At 37.3% G+C, this 23,258-nt stretch overlaps 1 protein-coding gene across 1 annotated transcript in view; it reads left to right on the plus strand.

Moving 5' to 3' along the window:
• The window catches only part of PCDH11X (protocadherin 11 X-linked), a 731,019-nt gene that overhangs the window by 322,819 nt on the left and 384,942 nt on the right, over positions 1 to 23,258 (plus strand). Inside the window, exon 4 of the mRNA XM_029241308.1 lies at positions 14,730 to 14,810. Within this exon, the coding sequence (XP_029097141.1) occupies positions 14,730 to 14,810 (81 nt within the window). The remainder of the gene's footprint in view (positions 1 to 14,729; positions 14,811 to 23,258) is intronic.

Here is a 23,258-nt window from a genome sequence, read left to right on the forward strand (position 1 = left end):
ATCTTCTTTATCCATTCATCCGATGATGGACACTTAGGTTGTTTCCAACTCCGGGCTATTGAAAATAGAGCTGCAATGAATATTTTGGTACATGACTCTTTTTGAATTATGGTTTTCTCAGGGTATATGCCCAGTAGTGGGATTGCTGGGTCACATGGTAGTTCTATTTGTAGATTTTTTTTTTTTGAAAATGGGCTATTTTTGTTTTTTCTTTGCAGTACATGGGCCTCTCACTGTTGTGACCTCTCCCGTTGTGAAGCCATAGGCTCCGGATGTGCGGGCTCAGCGGCCATGCCTCACGGGCCCAGCAGTTCCACGACATGTGGGGTCTTCCCAAACCAGAGCACGAACCCATGTCCCCTGCATTGGCAGGCGGACTCTCAACCACTGTGCCACCAGGGAAGACTGCTATTTGTAGTTTTTAAAGGAACCTCCATACTGATCTCCATAGTGGCTGAACCAATTCACATTCCCACCAGCAGTGCAAGAGTGTTGCCCTTTCTCCACACCCTATCCAGCATTTATTGTTTCTAGATTTTTTGATGATGGCCATTCTGACTGGTGTGAGATGGTATCACATTGTAGTTTTGATTTGCATTTCTCTAATGATTAATGATGTTGAGCATTCTTTCATGTGTTTGTTGGCAGTCTGTATATCTTCTTTGGAGAAATGTTTATTTAGGTCTTCTGCCCATTTTTGGATTGGGTTGTTTGTTTTTATGTTATTTAGCTGCATGAGCTGCTTGTAAATTTTGGAAATTAATCCTTTGTCAGTTGTTTCATTTGCAAATGTTTTCTCCCATTCTGAGGGTTGTCTTCTGATCTTGTTTATGGTTTCCTTTGCTGTGCAAAAGCTTTGAAGTTTCATTAGGTCCCATTTTTTAATTTTTGTTTTTATTTCCATTTCTCTAGGAGGTGGGTCAAAATGGATCTTGCTGTGATTTATGTCATAGAGTGTTCTGCCTATGTTTTCCTCTAAGTGTTTGATAGTTTCTGGCCTTACATTTAGGTCTTTAATCCATTTTGAGCTTATTTTTGCGTATGGTGTTAGGGAGTGATCTAATCTCATACTTTTTCATGTACCTGTCCCGTTTTCCCAGCACCACTTATTGAAGAGGCTGTCCTTTCTCCACTGTACATTCCTGCCTCCTTTATCAAAGATAAGGTGACCATATGTGCGTGGGTTTATCTCTGGGCTTTCTATCCTGTTCCATTGATCTCTCTTTCTGTTTTTGTGCCTGTACCATACTGTCTTGATTACTTTACTTTGTAGTATAGTCTGAAGTCAGGGAGCCTGATTCCTCCAGCTCTGTTTTTCGTTCTCAAGATTGCTTTGGCTATTCGGGGTCTTTTGTGTTTCCATACAAATTGTGATATTTTTTGGTTTTGTTCTGTTAAAAATGTCAGTGGTAGTTTGATAGGGATTGCATTCAATCTGTAGATTGCTTTGGGTAGTAGAGTCATTTTCACAATGCTGATTCTTCCAACCCAAAATCATGGTATATCTCTCCATGTATTTGTATCATCTTTAATTTCTTTCATCAGTGTTTTATAGTTTTCTGCATACAGGTCTTTGGTCTCCTTAAGTAGGTTTTTTCCTAGATATTTTATTCTTTTTGTTGCAATGGTAAATGGGAGTGTTTTCTTGATTTCACTTTCAGATTTTTCATCATTAGTGTATAGGAATGCCAGAGAATTCTGTGCATTAATTTTGTATCCTCCAACTTTATCAAATTCATTGATTAGCTCTAGTAGTTTTCTGATAGCATCTTTAGGATTCTCTATGTATAGAATCATGTTAGCTGCAAACAGTGACAGCTTTACTTCTTCTTTTCTGATTTGGATTCCTTTTATTTCCTTTTCTTCTCTGATTGCTGTGGCTAAAACTTCCAGAACTATGTTGAATAATAATGGTGAGACTGAGCAACCTTGTCTTGTTCCTGATCTTTTTGGAAATGCTTTCAGTTTTTCACCATTGAGGACAAAGTTGGCTGTGGGTTTGTTATATATGGCCTTTATTCTTTTTTGGAAAGTTCCCTCTATGCCTACTTTATGCAGGGTTTTTATCATAAATTGGTGTTGAATTTTTTGAAAAGCATTCTCTGCACCTATTGAGATGATCATATGGTTTTTCTCCTTCAATTTGTTAATATGGTGTATCAAGTTGATTGATTTGCGTATATTGAAAAATCCTTGCCTTCCTGGGATAAACCCCACTTGATCATGGTGTATGATCCTTTTAATGTGCTGTTGGATTCTGTTTGCTAGTATTTTGTTAAGGATTTTTGCATCTATGCTTATCAGTGATATTGGCCTGTAGTTTCCTTTCTTTGTGACATCCTTGTCTGGCTTTGGTATCAGGGTGTTGGTGGCCTCGTAGAAGAGTTTGGGAGTGTTCCTCCATCTGCTATATTTTGGAAGAGTTTGGGAAGGATAGGTGTTAGCTCTTCTGTAAATGTTAGATAGAATTTGCCTGTGAAGCCATCTTGTCCTGGGCTTTTGTTTGTTGGAAGACTTTTAATCACAGTTTCAATTTCTGTGCTTGTGAATGTTCTGTTCATATTTTCTATTTCTTCCTGATTCAGTCTTGGCAGGTTGTGCATTTCTAAGAATTTTTCCATTTCTTCCAGGTTGTCCATTTTATTGGCATAGAGTTGCTTGTAGTAATCTCTCATGATCTTTTGTATTTCTGCAGTGTCAGTTGTTACTTCTCCTTTTTCATTTCTAATTCTACTGATGTGAGTCTTCTCCCTTTTTTTCTTGATGAGTGTTGCTAATGGTTTATCAATTTTGTTTATCTTCTCAAAGAACCAGCTTTTAGTTTTTTTGATATTTGCTATCATTACCTTCATTTCTTTTTCATTTATTTCTGATCTGATATTTATGATATTTTTCCTTCTACTAACTTTGGGGTTTTTTTGTTCTTCTTTCTCTAATTGCTTTAGGTGCAAGGCTAGGTTGTTTATTCGAGATGTTTCCTGTTTCTTAAGGTAGAATTTTATTACTATAAACTTCCCTCTTAGAACTGCTTTTGCTACATCCCATAGGTTTTGGGTCATCGTGCCTCCATGGTCATTTTTTTCTATGTATTTTTTGATTTCCTATTTGATTTCTTCAGTGACCACTTCGTTATTTAGTAGTGTATTGTTTAGGCATCATGTGTTTGTATTTTTTACAGATCTTTTCCTGTAATTGCTATCTAGTCTCACAGCACTGTGGTTGGAAAAGATACTTGATACTATTTCAATTTTCTTAAACTTACCAAGGCTTGATTTGTGACCCAAGATATGATCTATCCTGGAGAATGTTCCATGAACACTTGAGCAAAATGTGTATTCTGTTGTTTTTGGATGGAATGTCCTATAAATATCAATTAAGTCCATCTTGTTTAATGTATCATTTAAAGCTTGTGTTTATTTATTTTCATTTTGGATGATCTGTCCATTGGTGAAAGTGAGGTGTTAAAGTCCCCTGCTGTGAATGTGTTACTTTCAATTTTCCCTTTTATGGCAGTTAGTATTTGCCTTATGTATTGAGGTGTTCCTATGTTGAGTGCATAAATATTTACAATTGTTATATCTTATTCTTGGATTGATCCCTTGATCATTATGTAGTGTCCTTCTTTGTCTCTTGCAGTGGTCTCTGTTTTAAAGTCTGTTTTGTCTGATACGAGAATTGCTACTCCAGCTTTCTTTTGATTTCCATTTGTGTGGAATATCTTTTTCCATCCCCTCACTTTCAGTCTGTATGTGTCCCTAGGCCTGAATTGGGTCTCTTGTAGACAGCATATATACGGGTCTTGTTTTTGTACCCATTCAGCCAGTCTATGTCTTTTGGTTGGAGCATTTAATCCATTTACATTTAAGGTAATTATCGATCTGTATGTTCCTATTACCATTTTCTGAATTGTTTTGGGTTTGTTCTTGTAGGTCTTTTCCTCCTCTTGTGTTTCCTGCCTATAGAAGTTCCTTTAGCATTTGTTGTAAAGCTTGTTTGGTGGTGCTGAGTTCTCTTAGCTTTTGCTTGTCTCCAAAAGATTTAATTTCTCCATCAAATCTGAATGAGATACTTGCTGGATAGAGTAATCATGGTTGTAGGTTTTTCCCTTTCAACACTTTAAATATGTCCTGCCAGTCCCTTCCGGCTTGCAGAGTTTCCACTGAAAGATCAGCTGTTAACATTATGGGGATTTCCGTGTATGTTATTTGTTGTTTTCCCTTGCTGCTTATATTTTTTCCTTTTTTTAAAATTTTTGATTCTTTGATTAATACATGTCTTAGAGTGTTTCTCCTTGGATTTATCCTGTAAGGCACTCTCTGTGCTTCCAGGACTTGATTAACTATTTCCTATTTCCTTTCTCATATTAGGGAAGTTTTCAACTATAATCTCTTCATATATTTTCTCAGTCCCTTTCTTTTTCTCTTCTTCCTCTGGGACCCCTATAATTCGAATGTTGGTGCATTTAATATTGTCCCAGAGGTCACTGAGACTGTCCTCAATTCTTTTCATTCTGTTTTCTTTATTCTGCTCTGCAGTAGTTATTTCCACTCTTGTATCTTCAAGGTCACTTATCTGTTCTTCTGCCTCAGTTATTCTGCTATTGATTCCTTGTAGAGAATTTTTAATTTCATTTATTGTGTTGTTCATCATTGTTTGTTTGCTCTTTAGTTCTTCTAGTTCCTTGTTAAACATTTCTTGTATTTTCTCCATTCTATTTCCAAGATTTTGGATCATCTTTACTATCATTATTCTGAATTCTTTTTCAGGTAGACTGCCTACCTCCTCTTCATTTGTTTGGTCTGGTTGGTTTTTACCTTGCTCCTTCATCTGCTGTGTGTTTCCCTGTCTTCTCATTTTGCTTAACTTACTGTGTTTGGTGTCTCCTTTTCGAAGGTTGCAAGTTCTTAGTTCCCGTTGTTTTTGGTGTCTGCCCCCAGTGGCTAAGGTTGGTTTAGTGGGTTGGGTAGGCCTCCTGGTGGAGGGGACTAGTGCCTGTGTTCTGGTGGATGAGGCTGGATCTTGTCTTTCTGGTGGGTAGGTCCATGTCTGGTGGTGTGTTTTGGGGTGTTTGTGACCTTATTATGATTTTAGGCAGCCTCTCTGCTAATGGGTGGGGGTTGTGTTCCTGTCTTGCTAGTTGTTTGGCATAGGATGTCCAGCCCTGTAGCTTGCTGGTCGTTAGGTTTAGCTGGGTCTTAGCGTTGAGATGGAGATATCTGGGAGATTTTTGCCATTTGATATTACGTGGAGCTGGGAGGTCTCTTGTGGACCAATGTACTGAACTTGGCTGTCCCACCTCAGAGGCACAGCCCTAATGCCTGGCCAGAGCGCCAAGGGCCTCTTATCCACACGGCTCATAATAAAAAGGAGAAAAAACAAAGAAAGATCGAAAAAGGTAAAATAAAATAAAATAAAATAAAGTTATTGAAATAAAATATAATTATTAAAATAATTTAAAATTAATTTAAAATAAGGAAAGAAAGAAGAGAGCAACCAAACCATACTAAAAAAAAAGAAAAAAGAAAAAGAAGACAGCCAGAACGCTAATACAAGTGGTTAAAGCATAGCTATACAGACAAAATCACACACAGAAGCATACACATACACACTCACAAAAAGAGAAAAAGGGAAAAAGTATATATATGGCTGCTCCCAATGTCCATCTCCTCAATTTGGGATGATTTGTTGTCTATTCAGGTATTCCACAGATGCAGCGTACAATAAATTGATTGTGGAGATTTAATCTGCTGCTCCTGAGGCTGCGGGGAGATATTTCCCTTTCTCTTTTTTGTTTGCTCAGCTCCGGGTGTTCAGCTTTGGATTTGGCCCCTCCGCTTCGTGTAGGTCGCCTGAGGGCGTCTGTTCTTTGCTCAGACAGGATGGGGTTAAAGGAGCAGCTGATTCGGGGGCTCTGGCTCATTCAGGCTGGGGGTGAGGGTGGGGTACAGATGCGGGGCGAGCCTGCGGTAGCAGAGGACAGCATGGCATGACGTTGCACCAGCCTGAGGCACACTGTGTGTTCTCCCGGGGAAGTTGTCCCTGGATCACGGGACCCTGGCAGTGGCGAGCTGCACGGGTTCCTGGGAGGGGAGGTGTGGATAGTCACCTGTGGTTGCTCACAGGCTTCTTGTTGGCTGAAGTGGCAGCCTTAGCATCTCATGCCCGTACTGTTAGCCGCGGCTCGCGCCCATCTCTGGAGATCCTTTAAGCAGCGCCCTTAATCCCCTCTCCTCGCGCACCAGGAAACAAAGAGGGAAGAAAGATCTCTTGCCTCTTTGGCAGTTCCAAAGCTTTTCCCGGACTCCCTCCCAGCTAGCTGTGGTGCACTAACCACCTTCAGGCTGTGTTCATGCAGCCAACCCCGGTCCTCTCCCTGGGCTCCACCGAAGCTGGAGCCTCAGCTCCCAGCCCTACCCGCCCTGGAGGGTGAGCAGACAAGCCTCTCGGGCTGGTGAGTACTGGTCGGCACCGAACCTCTGTGCGGGAATCTCTCCGCTTTGTCCTCTGTACCCCTGTTGCTGCACTCTCCTCTGTGGCTCTAAAGCTCCCCCCTCCACCACCCCTAGTGTCCACCTACGAAGAGGCTTCCTAGTGTGTGGAAACCTTTCCTCCTTCACAGCCCCCTCTCACTGGTGCAGGTCCCATCCCTATTCTTTTGTCTCTGTTTTTTCTTTTCACTTTTGCGCTACCCAGGTACGTGGGGAATTCCTTTCCTTTTGAGAGGTCTGAGGTCTTCTGCCAGCGTTCAGTAGGTGTTCTGTAGGAGTTGTTCCACGTGTAGATGTATTTCTCTTGTATTTGTGGGGAGGAAGGTGATGTCCACGTCTTACTCTTCTGCCATCTTGAAGCTCCCCTCTGCCAACACTTTTAACACAAAATCCTTCAAGTAAATATATCGTGGGCAAAAATAAGGATAAAATTTCACTTTGTATTTGTAAATGTTTGCCATAGTTTTGATGGATATTATTCCCATAGTAAGGATTTCGATATCTTTTAAGGAATTAAACGAGAATGAGGGAAAAGTTTTATAAATATTATCACTAGAAGCATCACCCGCATACTTACCTGTCTTTAGGCATATATCATTGTGGTAGATATTACATAAGACTCTCCAAAAATGTCTTATATGCTAGTTTGAGAAGACTTTTTCCCTAACCTGTCAATGTGTCTAATATATGGCAATAAAATAACAATCATCTATCAGTTAAATTCACTTGTAGTCTTTGGTAGCTAAAATAAAAAGATGATTGTGACAACTTAGAATGTCACATTTCTGCAAAATCTGAGATTCTTGGGTTTCTTACCATTACCAAAAAAATGGAAGCATACTTACATTCCTAGTGGGAAACCTGCAACCTTTGAGAAAGAAATGTAATTGCTGAATCACTGAAGCTCCTCTGGATTCTCATTTTGCTAGATTTTGAAACAATAATGTAATGTTGAGACTAGTCAGAAATATCATGATCTTATTCTATGATTTTCTTACCATTAGATTTAAGTGGCAATAAATATTCCCAAGAGGGAGAATAAAGGATGCATTCTGCATTTCACCCTAAAAGAATCACAGAATCATTCTGGGTTTGCCTGACCCAGTAGTTTGGGGATTAGTCAGGTTAAGGTATGCAGTTAATATGTTAAGTCCCTGAATCTCAGATTCTGTGCGACACTGTCAGAAAAACATTTGGGAAGAACATTTAGAAGGCCTTGCCATATTTAGAAGTTTCAATCTAATTATCTTGCTTCATAAGCCTTTTTTGTAAGGCAGTCACAGTTGGAGAAGTGAATTTTATTCTTGTAGGTCACCTATTATTTTTTTAAAAACTAAATCCTTTGGCCACTGAAAATATTTTCCAATTTATCACAAAAACTATATCACTGTGTATATTTTGGGCTATAATTCACATTTCTGTGAATGGAAATTTGGTTGAAAATTTCCTTACTTCTTGCCTGAGACAAAAAATTAGGGGAGATTTAATGCAGTTTTGGACATTTACTCTGAATTAGTGCTCCTTATTAGCCAGACTCTTCCCACATTCATAGATAAAATCATTCAAACAGACTATAGACAACTTTTTAAGGCATAAAATTTCTGGATTCTGAAAGGTGAAATAAGATAAATGAACGTTTTATTTTTCTTTCATGTATGACTATTTCATTAGATCAACAGGGCATCACTGGTGAAATATTAGTGTCTAATGGATTTAATGCATTTTTAAATAAAGTTGAATTCCCTTCCAATGTCTAAACTATGAACTAGTAATATCTGATAGATAAGAAGAGCCAATATCTATCCATCCTCTTGGAAGTATTATTATTTAATTTTTAGCAATAATAACAGTGACACTTCTCACAACTCTTTACGATCAACAGTAAGATGTACTTCTCACTTTTCACTATTGAGCACTGTCTTAATATGAACTGGATTAAAATGAGGTTTAAATCTGTAAAGACGGTGATTATTATAAAGCACTTTACTCTTTACTTGACAGGTTGACATCTGATTCCATAAAAGGGAAGATACATTTTGGTTCAGTATGTGGTGCATGTAAAGATACAGAAACATAGATCTGCATCTTATCTTTCAGAAGTCAATGATGAACCATATTTTGTTTTATTAAAAAGGTCAAGCATAGATTTTCTGAGCACTAATATTTCCTAGAACTGCCATTTCTCTCATTTGCATTATAGTTAATCCTCAGCAGTTCTGTATATTGGAGCTATTTTATTAGACCATTTCTTACTTATTAGTATTAAAACTATGAGGTTTGGTGGAAGGGAGAAGAGTAATGGAAAGAACATTGTTAGGGGTGGGAGTATTATTTCACCTTTAAATTGTTATTTTTGTGTGCAATATAATTCAATAAACTTTTCCTAATATTTGAATATTGAAGCATATTATACAATAGAGATATTTAATTGTCAAAGTTAAATGGACAAGATACATCCACATAGCTTTAAGCATTTAACCACCTAATATACTATCCCTATTTAATTTAATGGACATTTGAATGTTGTCAGGCAGGAAAAATTTTACTCTGTCCTTCTAAGTTCTTCTGGCTGTTCTAAGAGTTAAAATGACGAGACAGATTAACAGGAGAAAATCAAAACAAAAATTTAATAACATATATACATGGGAGACATCCCAGAAAGCTGGGTAACTCACCAAAATGGCTGAAACTCTCATCTGCAGTACGTGGGCCTCTCACTGCTGTGGCCTCTCCCATTGCAGAGCACAGGCTCCGGATGCGCAGGCTCAGCAGCCATGGCTCACGGACCCAGCCACTCCGCGGCATGTGGGATTTTCCCGGACCAGGGCATGAGCCCGTGTCCCCTGCATGGGCAGGCGGACCCTCAACCACTGTGCCACAAGGGAAGCCTTGAAACTCTCATCTTAAATAGTATCTTCAACTATAGACAAAGAAGGATGTTGGGGGTAGTGGTTTGGATCTTTGATGCTGAGGAAGGCAATTGACATGGAGATGGAAAAGCAAATGTTTGGTAAACAAATTTTGCTGGGGCAAGCAGGGAGGATGGGACACAGAGTGGACTCTGATCTCTAGGCCCTGCTGAGTTTCCTCCACCTCACCAAGCTTATATTCTTTGAAAATATCTCTGGTGATAGCTCTATTCTGGGAATAGGCCCTTCATCTAAATGCTTTTAGGCAGTTAAGGGGGAAGGAACAAGAAAAACTTCCTGATCTTTCTGTTTCTTAGAAATAACCAGCCCAAATTAATCCTCATGTCAAAAAGATAAGTTTTGGGGTGGCAAATTTTGCTACCCTACAATGTGGCATGATACGTTTGACAGACTGACACACAGACAGACATAAAACTGCTCACAATTGACAGAAAATTTTAAAATCAGATTCTTAAACTGTGCATAGGAAATGCAACTCTAGTAGACTTGGTCTAAAAAATAAGGTTAAATCTGAGACGTGAGCACAAATCTGCTTAGAAACTATTGTAGCACAGGACATTTTGCTCAAATACATTTGAGAATTTCCTCTTTGCTTAGTGTATAACTATAAAATCACCAGCTGACTTTGCAAGTCCATCAGGAGTATGTGCTTATTTCACTTTCTCATACATCTGTCCCATCATTCAGTTACATCTTCAGTCATATAGACCACAACCTGGATTTCCCTACCTTAGACCATATTGCTCTCTCTGCCAAAAAAAGTCTTCTCTTCACCCTCTACATCTAGAGTCTACCAGACTTTACTTATTTCATAGACTTGGTCATTAATTACAGTTATTAGTTTGTCTTTTCTTTTCCTCTAGATCAGAAGTCAGCAAACTTTTTCTGTAAAGGGCCAGAGTAGTGTTGCTGAAACCTGACCTCTGTCACACCAAATTGAATCTTGGAGACAGAGTTTTGGGTGAAGTAGCAAAGAATAGCTTTATTGCTTTGCCAGGTGAAGCAGGCCACAGTAAGCTAATGCCCTGAAAACTATGTGTCCCAACCCATGGGGGCTTGTGAGGAGTTTTATAGTAATGGTTCAAGGGAGGCAGGGTTGCTGATAAGGATCAGGGTGCATGCAGGGCTTGCATTCCTTCAATCCAGGGATCATCTGGTATCACCATGGTCTTGTGATGGGCTTCTGTGGTTCTTGAGGTTATCAAACTGTGACCTTTTCTCTGGAATGAAGAATGCTTCATCAAGTAGTTAACATCTTCCATTTGGTGAGGGTTTTAGTTCTGCAGAAGAGCTCAAAGATATTGTTATGTATATCCCTTGAGGAGGTAACAGGACCCTGCCCCAAAGCTGCAGTATCATTTCTTGACTGCTCCTCCCTTGTCTCCCAATCCTCTCCCTTCCCTGATTAACAACTGTTTGAACCTGCCCTTTGGAACTAGGCATGGTCATGGAACCTGAATGAAGCTTATTTCCTACAAACAAGAAACAGGGGAGGCAGAAAGGCTTTTGTGCCCAGGAGCCCCACAGGGTCCTGCTCAGTTTCAGTAGGTTTTATATATAACAAAAGAGAAACCAAATTCCCCAAAAATTTCAATTGATGATATTCAAACCATCAAATGTAATAATAATGAGTACAATGTTTTATGTAATAGAGAACTACTAATGAAATGAATGGTCTTGTATATCTGATCTCAGAAAATGTCTTTTCACACAGATAGGTACTGCCCAATACTGATATCAATCCACAAGCATATAGATTTAACTCAACATATCTATCCTTGGAAGGCATGTGAAGAGCTCTATTAGCTTCTTTTCTTCATATCTGCCATTTAGCATGTAATTACATTGAAGATTAATCATTTCTAATTGACAGATAAAAGCTCCTCAATTCCATATTTATTGCAACCTATTGAAAATTTGAGTTTGTGCACAAATGGAAATTCTGCTTCTTGTTTTAACTTCTACAGGGCTGGAGTGTATAAAGTAACTTACCATTACTTGTGACTCAAACAATTTTTGTTGTCATCAGAGTGACTTTACTGCAGTATAAATTTTGCATATAAGCACTCTTTTACCTTACAATTTTAGGTTGATTTATCAAACGTTATCAAGTTTTCAACAAAAACTAATTGCCAGAGTGATTCAGCATTCAATAATAGTGGTCAAGGGTACTTCTCATTCAGCAAAATTTCCGTCTTGGCTCTGAGCTTAAAAATAAACCTTTGCCACTTATAAGCCATCCAACTGCTTGTATGGTAAGGCAAGTCAGGATATTCAACTTGCAATTTTGACAAAAGTTCACAGAATGACAATGGTTCCATTAGCAATAGTGAATGAAGTTCACTATTGATACTCCTAGTTCAATAACACATGATAGACTCAAATATTTTGCACAAAGTACCTGCTGATGTATAATACAATAAACAGCCATAGGCTTTGAACACCTTATGTTTTCCAAAGCATTGTATATTTGTCCAGCTAAACTTTTTTTCTGTGCAACATATATTTCACCCACCATTAGTTGTAACACACCTGAACAGACCCCACATCAGGTTTTACTGAATTAGTGTTTTGTCAAATTCTTTGAAAATATTCTTACCTGTTCTGTTCCACACAGACAATTCATTCATAGAGGCTAATTTTTCAGTCACTTCAAACTTGGTATCGCTTCCTCAAGCAAGTAACAGCAATTAAGCATTGTTGGTAACATCTGTTAACTCACAAAGGAAAAACACTCCATACCATTTTCCCTTTTCTTAAAAAAATTACCGTTGCTGTTGCTTTCAATGTCCTCAACTTTTTGAGTAACTGTACTTGGTGAAACGCTAATAGTCTTAAGTTTGTTTTCTCTAGATGTATTCCTTTGGTTGCTGTAAGCAAACCCTGTTTAATAACTCACCATCAGTGAGTAGTTCTCTCTGCTTGGCTAACAAATTAGCTTTTCAGAAACTTACTTTTGTCACTCATTTTCATTTATTTTTGTGATGAAATTCTGCTATGATGAGACCTTTCATTTTAATTTTTGAATTCTTCTAACTGTTCCTTTCCTGTGAGTTGGAATATTGTGATGAGTGCTTAGTGTGTAATATTAACGTGTATTGCATTCTTTTTGTCACAGCTATAGTGTCATTGCAGAATAAACACAATTTGCCATTTAAATGATAACAAAATAATTCTTGCTCAACTGGGCCTTAAAAATGTGATGTTCCACATCTGACTGTCTCTCTTTTTTTTTTTTAATTTAATTTTATTATTTTATTTTTTGCTGCATTGGGTCTACGCTGCTGTGTGAGGACTTTCTCTAGTTGCGGCAAGCGTGAGCTACTCTTTGTTGCAGTGCATGGGCTTCTCACTACGATAACTTCTCCTGCTGCAGGGCACAGGCTCTAGGCGTGCGGGCTTCAGTAGTTGTGGCATGTGGGCTCCAGAGCACAGGCTCAGCAGCTGTGGCACACGGATCCAGGTGCTCTGCGGCATGTGGGATCCTCCCGGACCAGGGATTGAACCCGTGTCCCCTGCATTGACAGGTGGATTCTTAACCACTGCGCCACCAGGGAAGCCCTAACTGTCTCTCTTTTTTTTTTTTTTTTTTTTTTGCGGTACGCGGGCCTCTCACTGCTGTGGCCTCTCCCGTTGTGTAACACAGGCTCTGGGCGTGCAGGCTCAGCAGCCATGGCTCACGGGCCCAGCTGCTCCGCGGCATGTGGGATCTTCCCGGACCGGGGCATGAACCCGTGTCCCCTGCATCGGCAGGCGGACTCTCAACCACTGTGCCACCAAGGAAGCCCCTCTTCTTTTCTTGATTTGACATAATAGCCATGCAGGAATAATAAAAATATAAAAAATAAGCTGTCATGGTAAGGCAATAGGAATGGGGCACTTAAAACTGTGTGGGAGGAAAAATAATTTTTCCTCCACCCTTTCAGATTCTTGGCTGAGACCCTCCCCCCAGCCTCATAATAAAAGACAGATTAACAGGAGAAAAACAAACAAGTTTAATACCATGTATCCCTCCTGTATACGTGAGAGATACCCAGGAAATCTGAGTAACTATCTGAAACTGCCCAAGCCATCACCTTAAATACAATCTTCAGATAAAGGCAAAAGAAGATGTTGGGGGCAGGGGAGCCAGTTATGGGAGGCTATAAGGAAAAACACAATAATCAAGGGTACGATTGTTGTGCAGGTTTAAGTCTGTTGCCTACTTCACTGAAAAATGTTTTAGAGATTTAGTCATCCTTCACTTCCTGGTACAGAGAGGGAGACACACTTACAAATGGAGATTTCCCTTATAAATGTAAATATCCTTTACAAAAGGGTAACTTTTCTTGGTTTTCAGAGCTTTTCTTATGTCTGCTGTTTCATAAAAATAATCAGCCTAAAATAATCCTTATGCCAGAAATATTTTGGGGTGGCAAAAATGCTCTCCTTCAAAACCCTGTCAAGTAATAATTACATAACTCTAATTGGTAGTACACCAAACATCAGTATGAAGTCTTGAGAGTGTGACATAAGGTCTCTGTCACTGTTACTCTATTCTGCTATTATAGCCCATGAGATTCCAACAGTCACTGAACTGGGTTTTCTTAGCTTCCTTGAAAAATTTCTCCCTTAGCTAGATAAAAGGATAACTTTTTAACCAAACCCTTTCCCCCATATACTAAAATCACATACATAGAAATGTGTAGAGTATACATTCAATATTTTTTAAAACAGAGACTATACTCTCTGTCCTGAAGAAAATAAAATGGATATAGACATCATCTTTTCAAAATCTTGATAATTATTCTGGGTTGGTATGCTAGTATCTCTATATTGGTTCATAAGTTTTTTGGCATTTATAACAACTGTTAAATATCTTTATATGATAGATAGCAAATTTGTGATGTGGTGGCATGCACAGGATAGATTTTAATTTCAGACACTGTAAATTTGCAAATACAAGCTGTTGAAGCCATTGAGTTGTAAAAGTATTGGACTGAAAGTCTCTCCAACTTAAATTTCAGCCATTTAAATGTTTTAAACTGCCCTCCACAATTGCACTCAAATGTTTAATGGAACTCTTAAATGTAACACTGGGTTATAAGCTCCATGGGAAAAGGAATTTCTTTTTTTTTTTTTTGTCTCTTGTTTATTCCCAGTACCTAGAGGTGTGCCTATCACATTGTAAGTCCTCAATAACTACAATGTCTAGAAAGAGATATTTACCCAGGCACTATTTTAATTACCTGTGTTTGATGCATGTGTGCATTGTACTATGTTTTTCACATTTAACAAACAAAAATACTTCTATTTTGTTCCCCTTGTAAAGCCAATGAAGGAGGTTATACGATCTCGCACACCCATGAAAGAGACAACTACTGTGGAGATCTGGACTCATCCCCAACCACAGGTATGAAAGGAAACACTTGATATTTCCCTTTACTTGATTTTTATGAATGTATAAAAACCATTCTTTTTTAAATTTTTATTTTTTTTTATTTTTTAACATTTTTATTGGAGTATAATTGCTTTACAATGGTGTGTTAGTTTCTGCTTTATAACAAAGTGAATCAGTTATACATATACATATGCTCCCACACCTCTTCCCTCTTGCATCTCCCTCCCTCCCACCCTCCATATCCCACCTCTCTAGGTGGTCACAAACCACCGAGCTCATCTCCCTGTGCTATGTGGCTGCTTACCACTAGCTATCTATTTTACGTTTGGTAGTGTATATATGTCCATGCTACTCTCACTTTGTCCCAGCTTACCCTTCCCCCTCCCCATGTCCTCAAGTCCATTCTCTAGTAGGTCTGTGTCTTTATTCCCGTGTTACCCCTAGGTTCTTCATAACCTTTTTTTTTTTTTTCCCTTAGATTCCATATATATGTGTTAGCATACGGTATTTGTTTTTCTCTTTCTGACTTACTTCACTCAGTATGACAGACTCTAGGTCAATCCACCTCACTACAAATATCTCAATTTCATTTCTTTTTATGGCTGAGTAATATTCCATTGTATATATGTGCCACACCTTCTTTATCTATTCATCCGATGAAGGACACTAAGGTTGCTTCCAAGTCCTGGCTATTGTAAACAGAGCTGCAATGAACATTTTGGTACATGACTCTTTTTGAATTATGGTTTTCTCAGGGTATATGCCCAGTAGTGGGATTGCTGGGTCGTATGGTAGTTCTATTTTTAGCTTTTTTAAGGAACGTCCATACTCTTCTCCATAGTGGCTGTATCAATTTACATTCCCACCAACAGTGCAAGAGTGTTCCCTTTTCTCCACACCCTCTCCAGCATTTATTGTTTCTCGATTTTTTGATGATGACCATTCTGGCCAGTGTGAGATGATATCTCATTGTAGTTTTGATTTGCATTTCTCTAATGCTTAATGATGTTGAGCATTCTTTCATGTCTTTGTTGGCAATCTGTATATCTTCATTGGAGAAATGTCTATTTAGGTCTTCTGCCCAATTTTGGATTGGGTTGTTTGTTTTATCGTTATTGAACTGCATGAGCTGCTTGTAAATCTTGGAGATTAATCCTTTTCTGCTTCAATTGCAAAATATTTTCTCCCATTCTGAGGGTTGTCTTTTGGTCTTGTTTATGGTTTCCTTTGCTGTGCAAAAGCTTTGAAGTTTCATTAGGTCCCATTTGTTTATTTTTGTTTTTATTTCCATTTCTCTAGGAGGTGGGTCAAAAAGGATCTTGCTGTGACTTATGTCATAGATTGTTCTGCCTATGTTTTCCTCTAAGGGTTTGATAGTTTCTGGCCTTACATTTAGGTCTTTAATCCATTCTGAGTTTATTTTTGTGTATGGTGTTAGGGAGTGTTCTAAGTTCATATTTTTACATGTACCTGTCCAGTTTTCCCAGCACCACTTATCGAAGAGGCTGTCTTTTCTCCACTGTATATTCTTGCCTCCTTTATCAAAGATAAGGTGACCTGATATATGTGTGTGGGTATATCTCTGGGCTTTCTATCCTGTTCCATTGATCTATCTTTCTGTTTTTGTGCCAGTACAATACTGTCTTGATTACTGTAGCTTTGTAGTATAGTCTGAAGTCAGGAAGCCTGCTTCCTCCAGCTCCACTTTTCGTTCTCAAGATTGCTTTGGCTATTCGAGGTCTTTTTTGTTTCCATACAAATTGTGATATTTTTTGTTCTAGTTCTGTGAAAAATACCAGTGCTAGTTTGATACGGATTGCATTGAATCTGTAGATTGCTTTGGGTAGTAGAGTCATTTTCACAATGTTGATTCTTCCAATCTAGGAACATGGTATATCTCTCCATCTATATGTATCATCTTTAATTTCTTTAATCAGTGTCTTATAATTTTCTGCATACAGGTCTTTTGTCTCCTTAGGTATTTTTTTCCTAGATATTTTATTCTTTTTGTTGCAGTGGTAAATGGGAGTGTTTCCTTAATTTCACTTTCAGATTTTTCATCATTAGTGTATAGGAATGCAAGAGATTTCTGTGCATTAATTTTGTATCATGCTACTTTGCCAAATTCATTGATTAGCTCTAGTAGTTTTCTGGTAGCATCTTTAGGATTCTCTATGTATAGTATCATGTCATCTGCAAACAGTGACAGCTTTACTTTTTCTTTTCTGATTTGGAGTTGTTTTATTTCTTTTTCTTCTCTGATTGCTGTGGTTAAAACTTCCAAAACTATGTTGAATAATAGTGGTGAGAGTAGGCAACCTTGTCTCATTCCTGATCTTAGTGGAAATGGTTTCAGTTTTTCACCATTGAGGACAAAGTTGGCTGTGGGTTTGTCATATATGGCCTTTATTATGTTGAGGAAAGTTCTTTCTATGCCTACTTTCTGCAGGGTTTTTATCGTAAATGGGTGCTGAATTTTGTCGAAAGCTTTCTCCTCCTCTATTGAGATGATCATATGGTTTTTCTCTTTCAATTTGCTAATATGATGTATCACATTGATTGATTTGCATATATTGAAGAATCCTTGCATTCCTGGGATAAACCCCACTTGATCATGGTGTATGATCCTTTTAATGTGCTGTTGGATTATGTTTGCTAGTATTTTGTTGAGGATTTTTGCATCTATGTTCATCAGTGATATTGGCCTGTAGTTTTCTTTCTTTGTGACATTTTTGTCTGGTTTAGGTATCAGGTGATGGTGGCCTCGTAGAATGAGTTTGGGAGTGTTCCTCCCTCTGCTATATTTTGGAAGAGTTAAAAAACATTCCTAAGATGTATTTCTCGATATGTATTCCATGAAGTTTCTTTAGGTGATTTTATGCTGGACTCTAGTGTGAAAATATGACAGTAAATACATATTTCTTCCTAGTGTAGTTTGATAATAATATTGGAGGTAGTTTTTTTTTGCATAAGATAAAAGTATTCTTCAAAATGCCTCTTCTTAATGGTTATCTATTCCACTGATATTTGTCTGATCATGAGGTCGTGGAGTGAAAAAAAATTGAGAACTGCTGTTTTACAATATGACTTAAATTTAAGGTTTAGCATAATATAGGACAATTTGATTTTATGCTAATCAGGCAAATTTTAGTAAGACCTCCCTGAAAGAAACCAGTTAGAATTTTAAAGGAAATTATGTTATAAAGTATTCTTAAAGAATCCACTTTTTCTCATTTCAATCAGGACAGCTCAAAATGTGACTAACAAATCCAATCAAATTTGTTTTCTTCAGAGGCCATAAGGGGAATTTAAAAATGAAGTGAGGAGACCAATCTAAACATTTGTTGGCCATTTATTATTCTGTGGCTGATGTACTTACTCTATTCCATAATATAGAGGTCCTGAATTTGACCCCTTGGGTGCCAAGTTAATAACCAGAAATTATCGTCTATCCAGTTATTTTCAAATGTCATTTATTTGTTACAAAGGATATAAATTTTAAAAATGTAGATACATAAATGCATGTCTAGAGTATTAGAAAAACAACTCAAATGGAGTGAGAAGAGAATCACATTGCTTATCCTTTGTTATTTGACAAGTGCTTCTGAAATTCATGGAAATCATGTGTTCTATAATAATAACATCCTACAATATTTTACAGTGTTAATTTATGCTCTTTAGGAAGAGTTACATAATTAATACATGCCCTGTGGAAAGAAATGGTTAATTAAATAAAGGTTCATTGCAACCCAGGAGCTGTCCAAATTGTGACTAGCTTTAAATTACTCAAGTCCGAATTCACGAAGTTTTGCCAAATTTCAAACTGACTTTCCGGTCTTGCACCTCTGATTCAGTCTCAAGAAAATTAGTGAGGATGTAGAATACACGATGATAGAATCCACATCTATATCCTTGATTAAGAGGCTATACAGTCTTCAGAATAGCTGTTTTGAGGAAAAGTACACAATTTTAAAATGTGTACTTTAAGGTCCAAAGATTTGAACTACTAATGTGACAAGAGATAGGACTAGGATAAATAGTTAGATGACAGATGAACTTAGACATTGTTATAGCACTCTTCCTCTATGAATAAGACATTGCTCTATGAGCAATATTTTTTACCTAGCCAGTTACTCCTGGTTGTATTCTACTAAAAGGAATGCAATATAAGTAATTCTACTAATTTCTTGCTGATTACTGATTCTCTTGTTTGTTTACGAACTTAAAATCTTGTTGGAGACACAATTATTTCTTTTTGTAAAACATTTTTATTGGAGTATAATTGCTTTACAATGTTGTGTTAGTTTCTGCTGTATAACAAAGTGGATCAGCTATATGTATACATATATCCCCATATCCCCTCCCTCTTGCGTCTCCCTCCCACCCTCCCTGCCCCACCCCTCTAGGTGGTCACAAAGCACTGAACTGGTTTCCCTGTAGTGCGTTCATTTTGCTTGAGGTTCTTTTATTCGGTAAATCTTTTAGATATCTGAGAGCCTTGATTGTCCTTACTGCCTGAGACTTCAATTGAAATTTAAGATGTGTCATAGAGTGGTGGATTGCACTGCATAGAATTATCATGAATATGATACAGATAGGGACTTTCCAACCTTGTTTTTGGTAAACATTGTGCTTGCCTCTGAAAAGTTTAAAGAAAATATGTGTTTTATGAATAAGCTTTTATGGTTCCTTATATTTAGCAAGATATTCAATACTCATTTGTTGGATTTCGAAAGCAACAATCTAAAAATAGAAACTACTGAAACTAGAGTGTAACCTGACAATTAAATTATTTCTATTCCTCCATTGAAATCTTTAAACTCTTTGATAATCCCTTCTTCTACCATTCAGATGACAATTAAAGTCATGATACAGATGGTGACTTGGAGGGTTTATTTCTTTTAAATGAGCAAATACTACAATGGTGTCCCATAAAGCAGAATGGTTCTTAGCTGTAAAAGCCAACTGTTCAACTAATTAAAGTAACTTGTGAACCATGAAATACGTCAACTTATTCTTTGACCAAAGAAAATCAAAATGAAAGTGTCCATTTCCTTACAAGAAATACCCTTGTAAGTCCATTTCCTTTAGCGGTTTTCTTAGAATCTTTAGAAAATATGTGTACAACTGGGGTGCATGTCTTGAAGTTCCAAGTTAGATTTTTTTAAATTAACGTGATTTTTAAATAACATTGGAAAAGGAATCAAATCACGCATAGCAGCTTTTCAATGTGCAGTGGACAGCAATGGGGTCATAAACATTCACTGTAGCTAACCTCCTAGCATCTGTGTAGTATTAGGGGAAATAGAGAGCTACTCGGAAATGGCTGTTGACCAGCTTTTCACATGCTGTTTACATATGCCAGTTCATGTGAAATTCTTATTTTTTGGTAATGCAGCATTCTATAATAACTCGATCTTTTCCCCTTGCATAATAAATTCTCCGCCCCCAATCACCTTCCCTGCCTCTGATTCTTAGTAATTACAATGCTCTGTGTGCTAGCAAGTCTAAAACTGAATAACATTCTGTCAAAAACTTGAAACAAAATAAAACTAGTATATCTGGGGGGAGTCTTTCTGTGACTTTCTATGACTTTCAATTACAATGGCCTTGTTTGTGAAACAATTCTGAGGACAGTCTGATTATGAATATAGACATTAACTTGGCTGCCACTGTGCTTCATTCAATCCAGATGTATTGTGATCATGACTTATATTCATTGAGAAATAAATAGCTTAGAACAGTAGTATCAGGCAACTGCTATAGAATATATGAGTGGATAATGGACCCACTGCTTGACATTAACTCCCCAAACCTTAACACCCGCAGCTAGTGACTTATGTCTCCTACAAAGAACACAGTTCACCTCTGGCACAGAAAGCAAATGAAATAGTGCAAACACTATGAAGGGATACAAGAGAAATAAGAAATGTAGAGCAAATTTTTACTTTGGAAAGATGACAGAAGTCATATGTGGCAATGGAATTTATTTCTTTTATTTAACAAAACCTATATAAACTTACTACATATCAGGTGGTCTTTTAAGCAATTAAAACATTAACTCATTGAATTCTCATTACAAACTTATAACTATTATTAAACCTATTATTGTTATTATTAACCCTATTTTGTAGATGAGGAAGTTGGGGCACCAAGAGATGATGGCAAGTACCAAAGACAGGATGCAGACTCCCTGGGTCTGGCTCTAAAGCTCATCTTTGTAACAACTGCTTAATAATTTCTCACCACGAATGAACAGCAATAATGGAAGGTGGTCCCTGGGACAAGAAATATTTTAAAAGGAGTCTCTTTCTAGTGTTAAACTAACATAATTTTCTATTCAGCTAGAACACCTGCTTGTATTTGCATATGATAAACGAAGATGACCTTGTTATGATGCTGGAATGAAAATAAAAGAACAATAAGACGTGTGGATCATAAAGAATATGAGGTTTAAAAGTAATCAGAAAAATGAAATTTGTAGACATATTAAATACAATGATAATCCTTCATGAAAATCTTTCTGCAGGATGAGAAATGCTAATTAACAGTAATAGAATGTGTGAGAATTCCCATGGTTTTAAAGAATTACCTTGTAATCTTGGAATAGTGGCTAACAGGATCACTAATTCGATATGTTAACAGTAAAGTCATTTGATGAAGGAATTGCTACACTAATCTTATATTTTACCACAGCATGGTTAGGAAATCCACAGGGCTTTGGCAAATCAGTTTTCATAAAGTAAAATCAGCTCTTACAGTTCTTTCCTATTCTAAATGGCCTACAACTACTGATAGAATAAGCTGCACGGTATTATTGTTTTTTTGTTTTGGAATAGAACTCCAAAGGAAAGTTTAGATGTTCAGGATAAGGGTCAACACTAGTGTCTTTGCTTCTCTTGCAAGGAAAAAAAAAAGATAATTCAAGAAAACTGCCTTCCTAGACTGTGAATAATTAAATCATGAAATGTTAGACTACACTTAGGCAGCATTTTGTTTTGATTTCAATATGTGTCTACTCAGTGGGGCCACTTGTAATGTTTCTTCATTAGCAGCAAAAGTATCTTGAAAAAAATCCATTGGGGTCATGAAACCACAAAACATTTTCCAAGGTGCACATACCATTAACTTCCTTTAGTTGCCAGCCTCGGTTTCACATCAGATGATATTTTTGATAATGCTTTTAAGATATACACTTATTTAAAAAATTTTTTTTGAACTACACACTTCATAATTCATGTTTTCCTCAAAGATCAAAGCACTTATCTTTTGGCTGGAAATTCAAGATGTGTTTTTTTTCTTGTTATGATTTCTTCATGTTGTAGAGAAAAGTATATGTTCTATGAGAATGTAAACTAATGATCATGCAAGAATCTGAGATCAGAATTTTTCCAAAGCTTAATCTGGGAACTTTTGAGTTATTTTCATCTTCTAGGATTATTTTGTGGAAGGCCTTAAAATGCTAAGCCAACTTTAAAGGTAAGTCTTGACACAATAGGAAGCCTCATTTAAAAAGAAATCAACATGCCTCGATGTGACATTATATATAACGTTTATTTTCAGACATATGGAAAATACTCAACATTGTTCTCCGACCAGACTCCTAAGATTTAGCCTTTGTCCTTGACCTTTAGTGGTGTGAGTACTTTACTTTTAGTCATTAATGACTTTTATTTTTAAGTGACTACTAAAAGCATCATGCTAGGTGCTCCACAGTAATTATTTCCTTTTCTTCAGTCTCTACAGAAGTTTTGTTGAGGTGTAGCTATAATATCTGCTTTTCTTAGTTGAGGAAACTGGGGCTCAGAGAGGTGGAATAATGTGCCTAAGTTTGCACAGCTAGCGAGTGTTAGGGGGATTCAAACTTTAACGTTCTGATTCTAAAGTCCATGATTCTTCCCCAACTGCACACTGCCTCCCATTCTTATTATATTCACAGAGAATATCTCTTCAGTGAACATGCATCCTACGTGTGACCTGACATGCCTCTGATTCCATGGCTTATTTGTGAATCTCAGCAGCATAGCAGATTTGTGCCATGTTCACAGATAAAAGGCTTGTGAGCACCCACAGCAGATGAATGCACACTGCAACAGATGGGGACCATTCTTCTGGAGCTCTTAGACTACAAAATATTGGCAACCAGTTTTGAAATGAAATTGCTAACTATGATGTTAATATCCACTTGTTATTAAGCTTTAAAGTAGAAAATAAATATAGACCTTAAATATCATTAGGTACAATAGTAATTCATAGGAATAAAAATAGGTCTCAATTTTCAAAACATAAGGAAGAAATCAAGGATGAACCTACTTTTACTATATTAATCATTTCTTTACATGGAATCTGGATTATGAGTTGTCAGCCTGCACATGAGTCCTCTAGCAATGCCTAGCACACAAGCAAAATAAATTGTATTTGTAATCACAGAGGAAACCTTTTTGATGACACTGAAATCAA

This window comes from Monodon monoceros, unplaced genomic scaffold (assembly GCF_005190385.1).
Source record: "Monodon monoceros isolate NGI ecotype Baffin Bay Population unplaced genomic scaffold, NGI_Narwhal_1 Super_Scaffold_22, whole genome shotgun sequence".
NCBI classification, from domain to species: Eukaryota; Metazoa; Chordata; class Mammalia; order Artiodactyla; family Monodontidae; genus Monodon; species Monodon monoceros.